Here is a 20,421-nt window from a genome sequence, read left to right on the forward strand (position 1 = left end):
GAATACTTGGAAAATTTTCAGAACTATTCTTCAACACATTCTCCTCATTATGCTTGTCTGATTCCATCTCATTTTCACATGTTTGATACAACTCCCACTCATTGGATGAACTACTGCATGTCTCACTTTTTGAATACCCTTTTCCACACATATCTTGAGTTTCAACATCTCCAAAATTATCCCCAGGCCTGCTATCTTCATTATGATGATAATAAACTTGATTGCATAGAAAATCCTCTTCAAATAATGGATTCAAGATAGAGAACTCAAACATATCTTCTTTTGCTTCCTCTTCAAACAATGGGCTCAAGAACATAGAGAACTCAGGCATACCTTCATGAGAGCTTTTATGTGGACCACCAAGTGTTCCATTAAATAAGATATCGGCAAATTGCATACTCCTACCAAATTCATCCTTTTGAGAATCATCATCTGCTTGATCAACAAGACTGATATCTTCATTAACATTATCTCCTAAAAGTTCCTCCTGTTCATGTACCATATCCAATTCTATTTCATCTCCACTATTTGATTCTATGGAATTATCATCTCCTTCATCCAGTAGCCCATGAATATGTGCTGATCCATCAACTTGTTTACTGTAGTGGATTGAGAAAAAAGTTGGACCATTTTTCTCAACATGTTTATGATATTCCATGTCCAACAAATTTGAAATTTCTTCCATGCCGAGAGAATCCTCTTCCTCATTTTTACATTCGCTGATATTTGTTGTCATACTAGTATCATCATGATATCATCATGAGTGGATTATTCTTCAGGCTGTCCAAATATTTCTTCTTTGTTCAAATTCCATTCAAATGTGAAACATCATTGGGTGTTTGTCTTACTCGTGGTATATTTTTCCTCGTCTTCACCATCTTCTTCTAAAATCTGAAAGAGAAGTTTCAAATCAGGGTCATCTGGTGAGATTCCCAACTCAAAAAATTACTTTATAAATTTCTCATGTGGAGGCATGATGTTCAAAGGTATCTCATGGCAAAAGTTTGTCATCCTCATGAACAAATGTGCAGAAGACTCCCCTTCAAATCTTTTCCAACTAAAAAAGGCATCAAGCAAAGACATGTTAGGATCCTTTTCTGTGCTGCAATTTTGGTTTTCATTCATGTCCTCTTGTTTGTAAAACACGTTATCTTCCTCAATTGCATCATGAAATTCATATAAGAATCATTGTTCAAATTCTTTCCAAGGTGAGATACTTTGTGTAGGTATTGCTTAATATGCTTGTCTTGCATTATCTTTTAGTGTCTGACAAATATCTTTATCACCTGATCATCTACACAAATCTCATAATCTTCTACAAATGTATAGAACACATCCAAATGTTGAAGTGTTGATTCATCCCATTTTCCATGGAACTTTGGTACAAGTGATGAAAGCTTTGAGAACAATTTGTTGGGCTTAATATCAAATCTTCTGAGATCCAACAACTTGATGCCATCTGGAATAAAAGGTTTTCTTTGAAATGATTGATACATTTGCAATAAAACTATCTGCCATTTCCTTTTGAGTCTTCTCCCTCATTAGAGTTACCAACTGAAATCTTATTGAATAGAGTTGCCACCTCTTTCAAGAAATGTATTGATTGTGTTGTTCATCCGGGTTCTCGCTTCCAGTAGAGTACGCTTCCAAACAAATTGATACAACTATTTTTTGATTCTGATCTACGAACTCTGAAATTATGAGTAACTTCACAATATATATTGTGAGCAACCCTACCCAATAGAGTCAACAATCTTCTAATTCCCAAAACCACAAATTGGAAATCCAAGGGCTTTGCCAATTCTCCAGTAGGATTTGGCCAACCAGTGGGAATGATTTCTTGATTCACTTCCCCTACACTTTAGGCTTTGCGAAACCTAGTGGGCAAACCTTCCTTAAACCCTTATGACTTGGTTCAAAGCTTTTCTATAGCGAATTTAAACTTTGGGAGTTCTTAGGTTGGCAAAATCTTTACACTTGTTTAAAATAGAAGTTATATGGATTCTTTAAGATATTTACTTGTAAAATGAATATTGTTTGAATGGAAGGAATAATGTTTGAGTTATGAATATGGCAGAATATTGAACTTCAAGGCCTCAGACATTAACCACTTTCACAAAATAAGTTGCAGACCAATCCCTTATCCGGCCTTGGGCAAATAGAGTCAAACTTTCTACAAACCCTTATATACAACCCTGAGAGATAGTGCTTATACTATCTACTGCTTTATAGATTGAAGCTTCAATTGGCAACATAAACCTTAGTCTAGTTGAATTTAATTTCTTTGGGAAAACCAATTAAGACAAAATTAATATAGATAACGTTTCATATGCAAATTCTGATAGTCAAATACTTAAATTTAAATTAAATTCTTTGCCATTAGCAGCAATTGATTTAAAATCAAATATCACATGAGATGAATGTAGACAAAATCCTTCGAACTTAGATTTTCAAGACGAATAAAGAAACCAAGGCTCATGCATTAAATATGAAAATGAATACAAATAGTTTGTGTTTTATTACAATATCCAGTATATCAAAACTACAAAAACATTTATTCCTCCTTATTACTTCTCTTTTTATATCTCATTCATTGCTCATATTTTTTATTACTTCAATGATTTGTTTTCTTGTTATGTTTCTTGTCCTCTGTTTGGTTAACTCTTATTTATACTCATACGAAGGGGTGCTTTTCTAAACAAATATATCCCTTCATAACAAATCAGTTCATATTGTTTGTGAACCATTAATAATTTTACCACCATCGTTAAGGAAGGAACAAACATTAATCGTCGATACTCATCTACGTCGTATAATATCAAAAACATCGAAAAGTCTTGAGGAAAATCTTGCCATATTGTTAGGAAATTCAAAAACAATACTTTTTGGTGATCATTGTTTAAACGTTCACTGAATCGATTTGTTGAATAGGCTTTGGTTTTGCAATAGATTTTTCTCGACATTGCTTCTCTATTATAGCCAATGCCTTGCGCAGCGAGTCCTTTGTTAGGCATCATTTTTTATACAAGGTCTTTCATCCATAATCATTGCTAATTGCAAACTTACTTTCTCGTCTCCATCGTTTCTTTAACTTCATTTATTATTCATCACATATTACTTTTGCAAGTTTGACAATGGGCTCACATTAAACAAACACTTCCAATGAATTATATTGGACCTATCTTATACAGTCGTCGAAGTCTTATTTCTTGTTGTCATGTAATTGTGATCGTATTTGCTGGAGTTTATTTACAACATTTCTTTTGAGAATCAAAGTTAGGCACAACGTAAAGGATGATACAATCCAATGAAAGTGCATGCACTATGGGTGGACATTCTGGTGACATGCTTTTATAGTTGCATATTGAGAATATCACAACTGTGAATGAAAAGATTTAGAGGTGCCAGAAACTGCAAATAACCTCTTGATGCATCCCAACAAACATTGTCAAGAGCTCCGTGTTCAACCATCTGAAGCTTATTGTAGATAAGAAGGCACAAAATAAAGTAGTACAAGCCAACCTTCCGGCTCACAATCAAAAGCATAACGTTCTGATGATTTCTCTTTTACAACCAGCTGTCTGTTGCTTGGAGAAAATATCGGATGAGACACAAGGGCAAAAGAGGGCAGTTTGTCATCATTTCATTGACAATTCATGCAAACTTGTTTCTCTTTTCACCTTCTTTGAAACTGAATGCAAGGAATAGAGAATCTAGAAGCCTTTCATGCAACTCGATGACAATTTCTCGTAAGAAAGATACATCTCATCCAGTAGATCCTTAATGGAGAAACATGAATCAAAAGCATAAAGTCTCTTAGGAGTTTCCAGCAAACCAGCAGGAGGCCCTCTGAAGAAGAATCTTCTAAATAGAGACATTGAAAGAAGCTTCCTATCCTTTGGCCTCAAGAATCTTGTTAACAATGTAATTCAAATTGCTCGATCTAAGTTTAGTTATCTGTGAAAGATGGTTGCCACAAAAATTTGTCAGCATGTTTCATTGAAATTAAATCACTAACAGACCCCAATCTCTATCCAATTGCGCTTGCTGTGTCTACTATCGTGCTTGATTGCTAAGTCACATCCTTATGTCATGTTGAAATAAATAGATCCTGAACTGATTGGTTTTTTGGTATCTTGAATTGTTATGATTGCTAGTATAAGAGCTGTATTCGTCATATTGTCATAATCATGAAATGAAGGCTCCATCACATTGTATATTCATTTGGATTCTTGGATACTAACACTCATATTGTTTGTACTCTACGAATATCTCATTCTATGGTGCACCTTGCAAGGGTCTCCATCCTTAGGTTCATTTGAGAGCCACAATCACATTATTTGATTCTTTGCACGTCATGGATAGAGAGCTATATGCCACCTCTCAAGCTTCCTTATCCATGGGACTCTGAGAATAAGGGTTTATAGAAGTCTGCTCACTTTTGGTATACATGCTTAACCTTAAAGAAGGATTTTTCATTTCAGTTTTGGAATTCATATTCCCATGTTCAAACGGAAAATTCCATCTTTAATAAATGGTTTTTTATTTTTTCTCAAGTTTTTGCTTCTATCTTTTAAATTTAAATTTCAAGCACTTATTTGGGCAGAAATTCCAGATTAAGAAGAATATTGCATGGGAATTCACCTTTCACAAGGATTTTTGAATGGGAAATTTGACCTCCTTAAGAGTCTTTAAGGGGATAACTGGGGTCGTCATGGAATTGCAAGTGGAAATTTGAAATGAACATGGATTCTTTGGCAGAAATTTGATCAAGGACTTGTGAGTGGAAAATCAACTTAGGCAAGGATTTTCTAGTGGAAACATGATTTCCTCAAAGTTACAAGGTTGAAAGTCAACTTGCTCAAGGATTAATGAGTGGTAATTTTCTTAACTAATGGAATTTCAAGGGGAAGTTTGCTCTTGTCATTGATTTTTTTTATTGTTGCAAAAATATGGAATTCCATCTTTGTCTACGGGATTTTTAGATTTTTCTTACTTTCCCTTTCAAGCTCAGAATCTCTTCACTTCTCATTTTTTTTTTCCACTTCACACTTTCATAAATTTCATTTTTAGCACGTTGTCTTGACAACATTTTACAATCATTTTGCAGTCATCTAAACTTATGCAAGGTTTGATGGGGAACCTAGAGACAGATTTCCTAAAAGGAGACTAGGAAACCTGACAAAAATGTTCCCAACCTGCGGACAACTAAACAAGACGCTAAACTAGGAAGTGAAAAATGGGGACCCCCCATTTGCATGGGGCGTGTGTGTTTACAACACAACAAGACTCTTGGAAATCCATCTTGTGGCAGCAAGATATGGTGAGAATGCAATCAGTGGTGAAGAGTTGAACAATGTGCCTGCTAGGCATAGGAAAGAGATGGAGGAGATAAGTACAAGTGTGGAGAATGCATTGCAGTAGTGGTAGAAGAACTGTTTGATAATGTTATAATGACAATATAAGAGAGTGCTATGGTGGTAGCAGAATGTGTGCTAGAAAAGTTACCATGCAATGGAGTAAAGTAGAAAGTGCCAATGGATGGGATGCCTATGGATCTCTTGATTTGAGTGCAGGTGCAGCAGTGGGAAAGAGTTTGAATGTTGTTTGAGGTGATCAGGAAGAGGTTGTGTTTTCCCTTGAAGAAGATGATGTGGTTGCTGCTATGATCTATATGTATATGGTAGTGTAATGGATAATATGAAGCTTGTGCTTGAGAACAGCAGAAAAAATTAAGTATTTAGAGTGATGGATGGCAAGTGCATCAATTATCAACAATGGTACTAAGAGATAGGAAGACCTTGTGAATATTTTGCAACAAATTGCATAATAATAGTGTAAATAGTGAGGAGAAAGAAAGTGAAAGTCTAGGTATGGCAGTAATGATTGACCAAGCAGACAAAGCCTTCCATACGAGTTGGATGGGCTTTTTGATGCAATCGTGAATATCAAAACATGCCAAGGAGATTTCATTTCTACGAAAGTGGATCTATATGGAGTTACAACATAGCAGTAGAAGAAGACGTTGAGGTTCTTCTAAGACATGGAGGTCATGTGAAATCATTTGCAAGTCCAAAGGCATGATGAGCTTATTGGGATGTGAAAGAAGAGGAAGATGTTCATGGGATCGAGCAGGTATAGGTACGAAAATCATCACTATAGGAAAAGAGTAGGGTTGTCATATTGAGTGGAGAAGAACAACTAGTGGTTGTTAAACCCACATAAAAGAGTATATGACTGAGAGCTGAGTTGGAAAGCAAAAAGACAAAAACAGTCATAGAACAAGTACTTGACATGGTGGAAAGGAGCATTGTGCCCATGGTAGCTAGCTAAAAGAGATGTTTTGCGCTCATTTAGTCAAAAAGTATTCTAATAAAAATGAAAGTAATAGTATAAGAAGAACCATGGTAAAAGGTGGTCAATATCTTCAAGTAGAATCTAATATTCGCAAGACACGGGGAACAACAAGACATGCACTTTATGCACTTGTCATTCACTTTTGCAATCTAATTCATAATATTGTTGTTGCAAGTTTGGAAGAATGAATTTGGTCTATTTTGAAGTTGCGCATTTTTCTACCTTTTCATAGAAAACTGTGGAATCTATAGAAGTCACAACCATTTTGGACCCATGGTATGTGCATAGTGTAAGAATTTGCCTTAGGGCAAAATCACCCAAGACCAAGAAGCACAATAACTAGCGCAAAATAGACCAACAAAGTATGATCAGAATAACAATATGATATTCAATTGATGTAATAGTACACTAGGAGTGCTTGTATATAAAGGCCTCTAGAATGTCTAGGAGTTAGCAATATGATAAGCCTCACAACTAAGCAAATGTCCACCAAGAGTGGATTATCCTCCATTAAGCACAAGAGTTAGTGTGATGATGAGAGGATAAGCCTACAAAGGTGTGTCACATAAAATTATGTTATAGACACCATGTGCTTAATTAAGAGTGCAAACAATTGTGTTGTCAACATGACAACTCATATGAGCATGCAAACTCCTAGGTGTCTAACCTAATAAATAATAAAATAATGCATTTATCCTAAGTAAACTTAAATAAAGTGTAAATAATAATTATTTACACTAACACCCCCCCTTAAGTGCAATTTAGGGGAATGCACTTAAACTCACAAAAGCTATGATGAAATGCATAATGGGTCCCGGTTACAAGGCCATGTTAGGTACCCAAGTACAAATGCAATGCAATGCAATGAAATTTCTCTGCAAATGGAGAAAGAGGGAAAACCTCATGGGAAAAACCCTCCTCCAAAAAGAGAGATATGTACAATAGAGAAGAGAAGGATCATGTGACCCCCCTGGTGAAAAATCCCTCACTCCCAAGAGATCTCGCAAATGAATATACTTGACCTCTATGAAGGGCTTGGTGAAGATTTCGGCTACCTGTTGCTCAGTAGGACAATACTGCAATGCGATGACTTGCTCATGAATCAACTCTCTGATGTAGTGCATATGAACCTCAATCTGTTTGGTGCATTGATGTTGCACTGGATGTTTTGAGATCTCAATAGCAATCTGGGTATCACAATGGATGACTATGGCTCTGGGTAGATCAAAACCAAACTCCTTCAGAATCTGCTGCAACCAAGTAGCTTCTGTTGCCGTAGTCACAGCTCCTTGATACTCAACCTCAGTCGATGAGAAAGAAATGTTAAAATTCTACTTTTTACTCTGCCAACAAATGGGGTCAGAACCAAGATGAAACATATATTCTGAAGTAGACTTGCGAGAATCAAGGTCCCTTGCATAGTCTAAGTTTGTATATCCCACTAACTGAAGTTCAGTACTAGCTGCATAGTGTATCCCATGTGTATGTGTAACCTGGATATAGTGCAAGATTTGTTTGGCTGCCTTCCAATGAAGTTCATGTGGTTCTTGCATGAAGTGAGAAACCATGCCAACTACAAATGAGATGTTAGGGTGTGTATGTGTCAAGTAGATGAGGCTTCCAACCAACTGTCTATACAAAGTCGCATCAGCAAGTGGAGTGGAACACTTTGTTTCTAACTTAACACCTAAAAGGAATGGGGTAGGTGCAGCCTTCCATTCACTCATGTGAAACCGAGCAAGTAGATCAAGAGCATACTTGGGTTGTGATAAGGTGATCCCTGATGAAGGCTGATGTATCTTGATACCAAGGAAATAGTGTAGTAGACCCAAGTTTGTCACCGAAAACTTGTCTTGCAAAGTAGCCTTGATACTATCAATAATGGATGTTGTGCTCCTTGTAATGATCAAGTCATCGACATAAAGCACAAGAGGCAAATGTGAATCATCCCTCTAAAGAATGTAGACATTCAGATTAGAATGACATCTGGTGAACCCTGCTGAGAGAAGAAAAGAATCCATCTTGGCATATCAAGCTCTTGGTGCTTGTTTAAGCCCATAGATTTCTTCAATTTACAAACCAAGGTAGCATCCTGTATGAATCCCTGTGGCTGCTCCATATATATATCTCCTCATGAAGATCCCCATTCAAAAATTCGCTTTTCATATCCATCTGATGAACAACCCATCTCTGAGTTGCTGCTATAGCTAGTGTCAAACGAATGGAATTCATCTTTGCAATTGGTGCAAAGCTCTCAGTGTAATCAATGCCAGGTACTTGAGAGAAACCTTTTGCAACAAGTTGAGCCTTATGTTTATCAACACTTCCATCCGCTGCGAATTTGGTCTGATAGGTCCACTTACATTGAACCAATTTTCTTCCCTTAGGAAGAGAGACTAAGTCCAATGTATTATTTCTTATAAGAGTTATATTCTTCCTCCATTACTCTATCCCATTTTGGAATACTTGATGCTTCTTTAAATGATTGTGGGTCTGAAGCAATTGCATATAAGCATGTGGGAGTGAGTTGTGTTGTGATCTTGTCCTTGTATCTGAAGGATTCCCTGCCAATGGTCCTGGTACATCCAATGTTTGCTTAGCCCATCTAGGTAGATTGGAAGAAGATGTAGTAGGAGCAAAGTAACAAGAATCGGAATCGGATCGGAATCGGCAAGGCCGAATCGAATCGTGAATCGGCAATGAATCGGCAATGAATCGGCAAATTTGAAAAAACCCTTTAAATTTAAAGATTTTAACAATTTAAAACTTATTTCATGCACCCTTTATTGAATATAACTTAAACACACTATAACATCATCAAATAGAAGTTAAAACTTTACATAAACATGGAACATAAAATCCATCACATATGTAACTATGTTATCTAAAATGTAAATTGTAGGCTAGCTGAAGTAAATAGAAATCAAATGATCACAATGATTTAAATCATAGAATGTATGTAAGATGATCCATAAGACATCAAATCATAAATGTATGTAAGAATCTAAGATGAAGATCCATGAAAGTTTGAAACATATGTCTATCAATGATTCAGTATCAATATCTGTAAACAAAATATAAAAACAAGGCTCCAGCTCAAGCCTCAGACTCATAGTCATCATCATCATCCTCAACATCATCCTGAAGCTCGGCTGCAGCCTCAGCCTCAACCTCTGAGTATCCAGTCTGCCTAGTAGCAAGGCGTCTAATGTAGGTCCTAGAGGACTGCCGAGCCATATCTCCCGCATGTAAGATGGGCTCATGAACATCGCTAGGGCCTGTGCCTGTGCGTGCACGTGTGCGTCTACCAATGCCTGAAGAACGTGCTCTAGCTGCCTCAGCCTCTATATCCACCTGGTCAACCCACACACGGTCTTCCTCAGTGAAGACTGGATCCACAACCTCTGTGAGCCACTCTGATTCTGGATCAATCTCCTCTAGAATGATCGGAGAGGAGTCAGTGCCCAAAATCTGTCTGATCCTAAGACGGAGGTTGTAATGAACAAAGACAATATCATTCAACTTCTGCACTGTCAACCTGTTTCTCCTCTTCGAATGGATGTGCTCGAACATGGACCAACTGCGCTCACATCCAGAAGCGCTGCTTGGCTGACTCAGAATACGAATGGCAATTTTTTGAAGTTTTGGGGTTGTGGCCCCAAACATTTGCCACCATCTATCTGCAATAAGGGAAAAATTGAAAATAGAAACAATTAGTCTCATTTACAAATTACAAGTTAACTCTAAAATTACATAATCAACTTTAAGATTAGAATCTAGATTCATGAACATTGAATATATTATTTAATTTTTACCTGGCTGTAGTGTTGTCTGAGCATTTATGGCCATCCTGCTAGAGAAAAGTGGCCCCTCTTTATTGTTGAACTGGTCTAGCTCAACAATCGCAGCAGCGCTATCTTCATCGCTACTCAACCTCTGAATCACTGTGTATAAGCCAGTGAGAACCTCCGCATCCGCCTTGAACTCAGGACGGAAACGATATGCCGGATTCAGAAAGTAAGCTGCTGCATGGATGGGTCGATGGAGCTGATTCTGCCATCTCCTATCGATGATGTCCCAAATAGGGCCATACCTCTCCTGCACTCCTGCATATTGGGCTCTGATGGCCTCCTTGGCCCTATCCATGCCCTCATAAATGTAGCCCATAGAGGGCTTCTCCCCATCAGCAGTTCGTAGCAAAGCTACAAGGGGCTCAGTGACCTACATATAAAGTAAAACAAAAAACTTGAGTCAAAACTTAAATATAAAATAATATAACTTAAAGTAAAAGTAAAATACTAAATGTTAAATTGCAATAAATTTACCTGTAGGATTTCTCTAGCGGGTTTCCAAAAACCATCCTCATCAAATATGCAATCCGCCACATCTATCCCTACAGTGGTCGTAGCATAGGAAGAGGAAATCCACTCCCGCCCAACAAACATGCTCCTCAATTCATCCCTTGATGTCAACAAGGACTGCAAGGTGATGAAATTCGAGGCAAACCTCGTGATACCTGGGCGAGCTAACTCTTTTCCTTCTGTGTACTTCCTCATTGTGCTAAGGACAAATGAATGATTATAAATGAATTTGCATATGTTTTTTGCCCTTTCCACACATGACTTGACAAACTCAAGTTTGCCAATTTCCTCCAACATGAGGTCAATGCAATGTGCCACACAAGGGGACCAAAATATGGTGGGGTGCCTCTCCATCAAAAGTTTACCTACAACAATTTTAAGTCAATTAGAAATTCAAATTTCAAAATTCAAATAAATTTATTTTCAAAACTTGAAAAGTTAAAAGTTTACCTGCAGCAACATAACTTGCTGCATTATCCGTCACCACCTGGATCACATTTTGTTCTCCCACCTCTGCTATGACTTCCTCAATAGCCTCACATAAGTATGTGGCATTTTTTACATGTGCGGAAGCATCAATGGATTTGATGAACATGGTATATCCTACAAGTAACAAAACAACGAATTAGAATATTAAAATTAAATGGATCATCAACAAATTAGCATTCAACAAATCAAAATTTACAATTATGTATGTAGGAAAGTAGAATGATCAATTACCTCCACAGGATACAAGAAAATTGAGGAGTGTTCTATTCCTCTTATCTGTCCAACCATCAGTCATGATGGTGCAACCCTTTGCAATCCACTCCTTTCGGTTCTCCTCGAGCTCAGCCCTCATGTCCTCTACCATCTCATCCAAGAGGTATCCGCTCAACTCAGCCTCAGTTGGGGCTTTAAACCCCGGACCACAAATAGCAACCGCGTCTATCATGTTCTGCCAATAAGGAGCCCTGTCACAAATAAAAATTTAGATGTCAAAGACTCAAATTATAAAACAAGTAAATATAATTAAAGTTTTACTTTTACTTTTAATTTTAACTTTAAAGAAAACAACGAAAAAAGAATCAATTACCTGGCTGCAATAAATGGAATGTTGCAAAAGTACCAAAATTTGCATATCTCCTTTCTGGCAGCATCATGAATTTCCTTGTTCAAACCCATGCCCTCAAGCGTGGGTTGGGAACCAGGAGTAGTGCGGGGCACAAAGTAACTATCCATTCATTTTTTCCGCACTCTAGGCTGCAATAGGTTGGTGTGGGACTCTGTCTCAGTATGTGACCGACTAGCACCAGCACGAGCAGAAGAACTAGGATAAAAAGGAGGCCTAGAAGAACCCTCTCCAACACAACCTACAGATGCAGAAGCTGATGCAGATGCGGCTGCAGATGCGGATGCGGGAACATGGGAGCCAATACCCCTTAACCCTTCAAGTTGCATTTTCCTATTGGCTTTGTCTTTTTCAATTTTTTCTAATGCCATTAAGCAAGTGCGTTTTGCCTCAGGAGTTTGGTGAGTGCAAATTGTAACATCGTGTCCAGGTATAGCAGCAATGTGGTATTTCAATCTATAAATACCCCCAGAAGTTATTTTTTCTTTACAAAAAATACATTTTGTTTGATATTTGGTTCTTCCAGGAAACTCTTCGTTATATTTCCAACATTCATCTTTTCTACCCATTGCGAATTTGCAAAAAATGAAAGCAAAGGCTGCTGCAATAAAAATTTATATGTAAAATATCAAAGTTTGAAGCTAATAAAAGCTACAAAACAACAAACCCTAGTTTGCAACTTAGTAAAAATAAAGAACATTCAAGATCTAAACTAAAAATCTTGAAAACTATAAAAATTTAACAAAAAATGCATAATACACTAACATGCAAAAAAAAAAAGAGCACTTACCTCTTGCAAATGAGTTGAGGAGTGTTGAGATTGGCTCCCTAATGCTCCCAATGCAATTGATGGCCTCCACAAATGGATTGCTGATCTCTTTTGTGCTCTTTCTTCTTGCCGGTTAGAAACCGATGGCTTTTCTTTTCTCTTCTTCTCTCTCACTTTTCCTCTCTTCTACTCATGTTAAATAAATAGAAGGCCCTTTAGGGTTATAACAAAGAGAAATGGTCAAAAACAAAGTAAAAAAACCAAGCAATTTTTTAAAATTTTACAACTCTATACTTTATTGGCCGCGGGCGATTCCTGCCGATTTTTCTAGGCGATTCATGCGATTTTTTGCCTGAATCGCCTGAATCGGCGATTCACTTGAAGAAATCGGCAATGGCGATTTCCGACTCCAAAAAAATCGCCATTGCTGAATCTAATTGCCGAATCGCCGATTCAGGCGATTTTATGGCGATTCTCGTTACTCTGAGTAGGAGTATCCTCAATCTCAACTGGTTGATGCCGTTGTGTTGGTCGGGGACAAACATCTTCCAAGTCATTGTTATCACTATCACTCTCTTCAAATGAAGGAGGAAGGAGGAGTTGAAGAAGTAAAACATGGACAACTTTCTTCAAAATGTACACTCCTCACATAGAATATGTCATGTGTCTCTGGATCCATCAACTTGTAGGCTTTGAGTGAGTCCGCATATCCAACAAAGATGCAAGGTTTGCTTTGAGCTTCCAATGCCTTGTGTTTCTATAGAGGTATTCGTGCCCATGTTGGACAACCAAAGACTCTGAAGTGCTTAACCGTAGGTTTCCTACCAGTTTATGCTTCAAAAGGAGTTACACCATCCAAAGCTTTATGAGGACTTCTATTCTGTATATAGTTAGCACAATTCATTACTTCAGCCCAAAAGACTTGATCAAGAGACTTGTTTAGTAGCATGCACGTGGTCATCTCTTTGAAAGTTCTATTTTTCCTTTCAGCAACACCATTTTGCTATAGCGTATATGGTAGTGAATGCTGAAGATCAATTCCCTCTTGAGTGCAAAATTCTATTAGTCTTGAGTTCACATACTCCCCCCCACTATCTGTTTGAAGAACTTTGATGGCTTTCCTTGATTGCTTTTCTACTTGAGCCTTGAAGCTGAGAAATTTTTCAAACACTTCACTCTTATGAGTCATGAAGAAAACCCAAGTAAAGCGAGAGTAGTCATCTATGAAGGTGAGTGCATAGCGAGACTTGCCAAATGATGGCACTGGAAATGGGCCCGCCACATCACTATGAACTAATTCAAGAACACATTGTGCTCTCTAAGACTTCCCCTTTTCGAACATTTTTTCTAGATGTTTTCAAAGTGAGCAACCTGAACAAACACCTTTTGAAAACGGTACTTGAGGTAGACCATTGACCATTTTCTTGCTGCTGAAGATATCTGTAGTTGAGATATCCAAATCTCTCATGCCACAGTTTGCTTTCTGCATTTGAATGTAATAACAAGGCTTGTGCATTTGATTTTGGCACAAAGGAGGAGAAAGTGTAAAGCCTTGAATCATGATTGGCTTCACTTGTTGCAATCATAGAGTCATCCTTGATGCTTTTCACTACCACTGAATCTGGAAGAAATTCAAGTTTATTTCCACCTCCATAGTCAATCATTTGGTAGATTGAAAGAAGGTTGGAGGTAAGATTAGTAACATATAGAACATCCTTGAACGCTCCCTTGTTCATCTCAACTTCACCTTTACCTTCAACTTCCACCTTAGTATCATCACCTACAAAGATGTGGGGTACCTCTGAATGTGTCATGGAAGAAAAATCTCGCTTTGACGCACCCATATGACATGTGGTACTTGAATCAATGATTCATTCTCCCTAACTAATAGAGTTTGTGAGTAAAGCATGCCCTTTGCCCTTAGAATCTGAGGATGAAGATCCTTTCTCCTTATAAGCATTAGGTAGTGGAACATTTTGTTTCTTCATGATGTTCTTTAACTCATCAATCTGTTTATGATAACACTGATGTTCGTCATGACCCATCTTACAATAGGCACACTTTTTCTTCTCTTGATTAGTGTCCCCCTTTTTGTTTGTATTTGAGGAAGACTTGCCTTGTTGATTTGATGTTGGTGTTGTCTTTTCTATATCCTCTTGTTTGTTATTCTTCCACTTCTTTTTTCTCTTTCCTTTGTTTGAACTTTGACCAGCTGAATTTTGAGAACCCTTATTATTAGCCACCAATGCCTTAGACTTTGAAGACTTTAGAATTTCCATTGTTGTCAACTTTGTTTGTTCATCCTCTAACAGCTGAGCATAATCATCAAAAGTGATTTTCTTATAAGAAGCTCCTAAGGTAGTCTTTGTGGTGTTGAAGGAAGAGACAAATGTGGAGTACTCGGATTACAACTTATTATGAATGAGATAGATCAACCTGTCATCTTTAGTAGGACTACCACAATCATCAAGCTTTGTTCTTAATTCATTCGCCTTAATGATAAAATCCTATATTGAATCAAAGGTCTTAGGATTTGGGGAGACAAGCTCATCTTTAATTTTGTAAACATCCTCCTTAGTCACTTTACCATATAGGTTTTTGAGGGCATCCCAAGATTCCTTGGATGTATCATACTTCGTGATCTGATAGAGGATCTTGTCTTCAAACCCCATCCTAATATCACTTAGGGCTTTCCTATCTACCTTTACCCAAGCTTCAATATCACTTTGAGATACTTTATCACCTGTTGGTTTAGGAAGGGAACCATCTACATATTGAGAAACTTCATCATGCATCAATTAACACCATATTGTAATAGACCATGTGGCATAGTTATGTGGTGTTAATTTTGGAATCTTAAGATTTTCCATGATGCAAGAAATGAAAGATAACAACTGGAAAAGAGGAACACAACAGCAAGAGACACCCCCCATGTTCACTCAATCAAGAAACACCCCTCCCCCCCCACCCTCCCAATGAAAGATTTTGGCACTTTATACTTAGTGCAATTACAATAGCCACTTGCCAATTTTGGCCTTAGTGGTCTTCTGATTTGCTGTTTACAACCTCCTTTTAGAGTTCAAATTTGGAACTTTACAATGTACCTCTGATATACAACAATTCTGAAGTTTTATCAAAGCGTTACAATGCAAAAAATGACCTAATTTTGAAAGAGGTATGTTTGTCCACACAAGCCTATAATCTAGTTGTAGATATGGAAAGTAGACAAAAATTATTCACTTTCAAAAAAAATAGAACTTGATTTGGAGTCCAGAGGAGCCCGTACGGAGATATTAAAGTTGCAAAATGTAGGATTGGACAGGTCCAATCACAAAAAATTGCAATTTTTGACAAATCCGTGCGCCAAAACTAGAAAATAATAGCACACTAAAAAATTCAAAAAATTCTAGCCAAAATAAAAAATAATTGCACCTGATTTGGAGTTCAGATGATTGAGATATGGCCTCCCAAAGTCGGACTGTCAAATTAAAACTGAATCTGGAGAGGGGTCTAAGTAGCAAATTGCGAGGTTAAATTTGACGTCCAAATGACCGTCACAACAATGCAATTTGGTTTGCGAATGACGGTCAAACGACCATCAAATTTAAGTCAGTGTTATGATGTCATAAAAAATTGTCCTCCCTGGGTGACGTAGGTGACGTTTGCTGTACGGATAGTACGAAAAATGGTGACGTGTCAGGCCGAATGTGTAGGTGCGGATCCGCTTGTGGTAGTGAGATGGCTCATTGACATGTTAGGGTCGGCACTGGTACACGTGGCAAGCTTTTACCCGTCAGACTGCTATCGTTGACTTGGCCGTTGTATGAGTTGGTGGATGAGGTGTCACTGCGTGGAGGACGGACGTGGCCGCAGAGCTGTGAGTAGGCGTCGTGTGGAGGGCGCAGATGTGGCCTCACCGAAGGAGAGAACACGGCGGGGGCCAGCAGAGAGATCACGGCGTCGGAAAAGGGTGCTCAACCGGCAGGTGTAGGTTTTAAAGCTGCAGGAAGTGCAGATGATGAGTCGGTGAATAAATAACGCCGATGGGAGTGTTGAAAAAATTGGCGCCAAGAGTTAAAAGGCCAGTGGGGGGGGGAGGGTTGGGGGGGGGGGGGGGGGGTGTTGCGGTGGGACTTTAGTCCCACATGCACATGGATTTGACCCTCCTCCGTGCTTAAAATGAAGAAACCACTAAGTGATTGTTGAATGAAGACAGCCAGTGGTTTGGCAATGCAGTGCCGCCGGTTGGTAGGAAAATGGGCCAGAATTTGCAAGAATTTGCCGCCAAAAAATTAAAAAGAATATGCCAGAAATATTAAGGAATATTCCACTTGCGGGGGTCAGGATTTGACCACCCGATTCCTGCAAAAAAAATTTCTTTGTAGGCCTGATACACCAGAAATATTTTCTGAAAATATAATTTGAAAAAGACAATAAATATAGAGAAAACTAAATGCAGATTTGAAACAAAATAAATGTGCAGATCTAATAGATCATACCGTATTTGCAAATTGGGCTTTCGGGGTGTCGGTTTGCAAAAAGATTTTGCCTCAAATTTGACTATAGCCCAACATAGGTGAATTTATAGTCAATTTTCACTGAAATGACACTCCAGACGCAATGGTGAGGTCTGCTTTGGCTCTAGATGCTCCCAATAGCTATGGATACTTCGGATCTGAATCGAGGTGTCCTTAGAGATGTGAAGCAAGAATGATCTCCAATGGCTATGAAATGACGCGTCCTTTCTCTGATACCATGTAAGAATTTGCCTTAGGGAAAAATACCCAAGACCAAGAAGCACAATAACTCGCACAAAATAGACCAACAGATTATGATCAGAATAACAATATGATATTCAATTGATGTAATAGTACACTAGGAGTGCCTGTATATAAAGGCCTCTAGAATGCTTCTAGAATGTCTAGGAGTTAGCAATATGATAAGCCTCACAACTAAGCACATATCGACCAAGAGTGGATTATCCTCCATTAAGCAGAAGAGTTAGTGCGATGATGAGGGGATAAGCTTACAAAGGTGTGTCACGTAAAATTATGTTGTAGACACCATGTGCTTAATTAAGAGTGCGAACAATTGTGTTGTCAACATGACAACTCAGTTGATTATGCATATTCTAGTGTTGTAGACACCATGTGCTAAAATAGAGTTGCTTACTCCTGTGTTGTCAACATGACAACTCATATGAGTACACAAACTCCTAGGTGTCTAACCTAATAAATAATAAAATAATGCATTTATACTAAGTAAACTTAAGTAAAGTGTAAATAATAATTATTTACACTAACACATAGACCCTGCCATAATGAAAATTCAGTGCAGAGGCTTGGCATGTATGTTAGAATTTAGAAATAATGGGCCTCTATATATGGGCTTAGCCATAATGATAGAGGACTTTAAATCTTCTTGCGTTATACTTTATATTATTTAAAAAAGCTACTCACATCATTCTCACTGGAATAGATAGAAAAGAAAGTAGAGCTTCCAAAGCGTAGGATAATCTTAGGGATGTTCCAGTTTTCTTACAAATCTAGCTGGGGAAAAGAATGATGGAGATGAGATGTTTTACCTCTCCTCACATCCCTAGAGAATTTTGGATGACTGCTATGCAATGCCAGGACCACAGATGCATACCCACAGTATGCTGTTTCTAACATGTTTGATCTAAGAATGCTGCAAAAACTTGGTTTTTATTGCATCAATAGCAAGCATATTTAGCAAATTCCTCTATTTGAAGTTCAGTTTTGTTCCACATGCTCAAGAAAACCAGCAGCCCTATTTGAAGTTTAGTTTTGTTCTCTAGATGTAGGTCAGATGTGTCTGACTTTGCATATGATATGTTTTAAAGACTGTTCAGCCAAGAAAGAGTCAAATTTTAACTCAAAATACTATTTACGAAGCTGCAAAATTTGGTTGAAACCCTTAAAGAGGCATGCTTGTATTTTGCACATATTTTTTAATTGCAATGCAAAATTTTATGTGTCAATTTTCAACACATGGATATAGCAGTCCATCACTTATAATGTTTCTATACTACTCAAAATTTGACATTTAATAATTTTATTTTCAATATTAAACCAATTTCATTGTGATCTGTCTTCCAGGTTTCCAACTCCTGTGGCTGTGATTTTAAGTGCAAGCCTTTTCGCCTTCGCACATCTTACGCCTGGAGAATTTCCTCAGCTCTTTGTGTTGGGTATGATTCTTTATCCACTTAATATGACTCCCAAAGTTTTGTACAATGTTGAGTGTGGTGATAAGAAATGTAGTTTTCTTAAGCACATCTGAATTCTCCCATCAACGTTCTTGTTATACTTTGCTTTTCTTCAAAAACTGAAAATAAACTACATAATTTGCATAAGTGTATTGGATATGGATAAGAGGTTTTTTATTTAAGGCCAGAGGTTGAGTGTTTCTGCATGGAAATATTAAGGCCACTAACTAGTATGTGATCTTTGAATGTTAAGGGACTAAGGGTATCATACATTGACTAATTTCATCATAACATAATGTGTTCCAAGCTTTATTGAATAATTGGTCGTTATGGGATTGCATGATTCCTGATTTTGATGAAACAGGGGCAGTGTTAGGATTTGCATACGCGCAAACTCGAAATCTTCTTACTTCCACAACTATACACGCATTGTGGAACTCAGGAGTGATTATATTGTTGACATTCCTAAGAGTTAGTATTGTGATTTTTAATCAAGCAGTATTTCTCAGCTGTTACCCAAACTTGTAGTTATTAAAGATATGTGGATATATCACATCTCTTAATCATATATGCACTTTATTTTGCAGCTTCAAGGTTATGACATTCAGGATATTGTGCAATGAAGTCACTGTAAATCTGTAAGGAACCTGGTTAGACAGCCTACGGAATATATTCAACAAAGATCTTTGTTTTCCATGCAGTTCATTTCTCACCTTATGACAGAAAATTTGTCAGCATGTATTTGTCTTTATTGGCACAGTGAGCATTTGTCTTTGTCGAGTCTCGCAAATTTAATGTAATTCCTTGTCTTTCGCAGCTTTTTGAGATGAAATGCTAGCTGCAAGATTGATTCTTAGTAATTGATCCTGTTCCACAATTAAAACAAATTTAAAAACTATGTTTTCAACCCTTTTGCTACATTTCTATTGCAAAATTTACAGCCAGAAAGCCGAGGGCAGTTGTGAAGTTCCTACCTCTGATTGAGTTGCATTAACTATCATTAACACAAGCAGCCACCAAATCATCCAACCATATGAGTAAAACTGGACACCAATAAGATGCTTGGTAATTATGGTGGTGACAATGCCATCTTCAGGGTCTCCAAAGAATCACTTGAATTGCTGATGATTATGCATTTGTAACATTGGTTTTCCAAAGACCAGGGACATTCAAATATCAGACAGCAATATCTTAAATAGATTGATAGGCAAGGTAAAATAATATTTACTTATGTCCATGAATATTTGTAAGTAAAATTTTGAAAGAAATTAACAGATGAGGAGAATCCTAGTATAAGGGAAAACGGAAATATATATATTAAATTGTAATGTCCAGCATTTTTCATGAAAGACTAGATATCATCCTCACTGAAATGGTAGTATTTCTTCAAGGGGACCAGATTTGGTTTATCTTTCCTAATTATTGCAAGATATCCAATAATAGTGTCTTCAAATGTAGGGAGGTAGGGAAAGAGCACCATTACCCAAGTGTGTTCCAATAGTTGTGCACTGCATTTTGCAAATTAAAAGCCCACTAGAAAATCATTCATGATCCAATAGCTTCTTTTTATGGAAAAATAAGTTAGCAATTAAAT

The 20,421-nt window shown here is 37.5% G+C and overlaps 2 protein-coding genes across 7 annotated transcripts in view; one reads left to right on the forward strand and one right to left on the reverse strand.

The window, feature by feature from the left end:
* The window catches only part of LOC149535647 (CAAX amino terminal protease family protein), a 183,717-nt gene extending 163,541 nt beyond the window's left edge, over positions 1-20,176 (forward strand). For 2 of the 6 annotated variants that reach the window (XM_089803461.1, XM_089803457.1), the window contains 4 exons: positions 18,718-18,809; positions 19,192-19,298; positions 19,415-19,465; positions 19,645-20,176. In XM_089803461.1, the coding sequence (XP_089659587.1) occupies positions 18,718-18,809; positions 19,192-19,298; positions 19,415-19,450 (235 nt within the window). In that variant the 3' untranslated portion in view covers positions 19,451-19,465; positions 19,645-20,176. Of the gene's footprint in view, positions 1-18,717; positions 18,810-19,191; positions 19,299-19,414 lie in introns of all 6 variants that reach the window. The other 4 variants (XM_089803459.1, XM_089803456.1, XM_089803462.1 and 1 more) reach the window with 2 other exon arrangements.
* On the reverse strand, positions 9,330-11,933 carry LOC149535651 (uncharacterized). The gene is made up of 6 exons (XM_089806466.1): positions 11,794-11,933; positions 11,439-11,671; positions 11,169-11,321; positions 10,683-11,083; positions 10,173-10,578; positions 9,330-10,037 (listed from the first exon to the last, which is right to left on the reverse strand). Exons 1-6 carry the CDS (start codon positions 11,880-11,882, stop codon positions 9,454-9,456), a joined length of 1,866 nt encoding a protein of 621 aa, XP_089662592.1. The 5' UTR covers positions 11,883-11,933; the 3' UTR covers positions 9,330-9,453.
* Positions 20,177-20,421: the final 245 nt, after the last annotated feature.

Source organism: Cupressus sempervirens, chromosome 10 (assembly GCF_028749045.1).
Source record: "Cupressus sempervirens isolate cs-2001-9-10 chromosome 10, ASM2874904v1, whole genome shotgun sequence".
NCBI classification, from domain to species: Eukaryota; Viridiplantae; Streptophyta; class Pinopsida; order Cupressales; family Cupressaceae; genus Cupressus; species Cupressus sempervirens.

What these genes read in the sequence shown, in the direction of transcription:
- LOC149535651 (XM_089806466.1), bottom strand. Translation starts at nt 11,882, where the DNA reads ATGGGTTTGAACAAGGAAATTCATGATGCTGCCAGAAAGGAGATATGC. An exon ending in ATTCCATTTATTGCAGCCAG is followed by an intron (nt 11,672 to 11,793) that starts GTAATTGATTCT and finishes TATTTGTGACAG; the next exon opens with GGCTCCTTATTGGCAGAACA. An exon ending in CCGCTAGAGAAATCCTACAG is followed by an intron (nt 10,579 to 10,682) that starts GTAAATTTATTG and finishes CTTTATATGTAG; the next exon opens with GTCACTGAGCCCCTTGTAGC.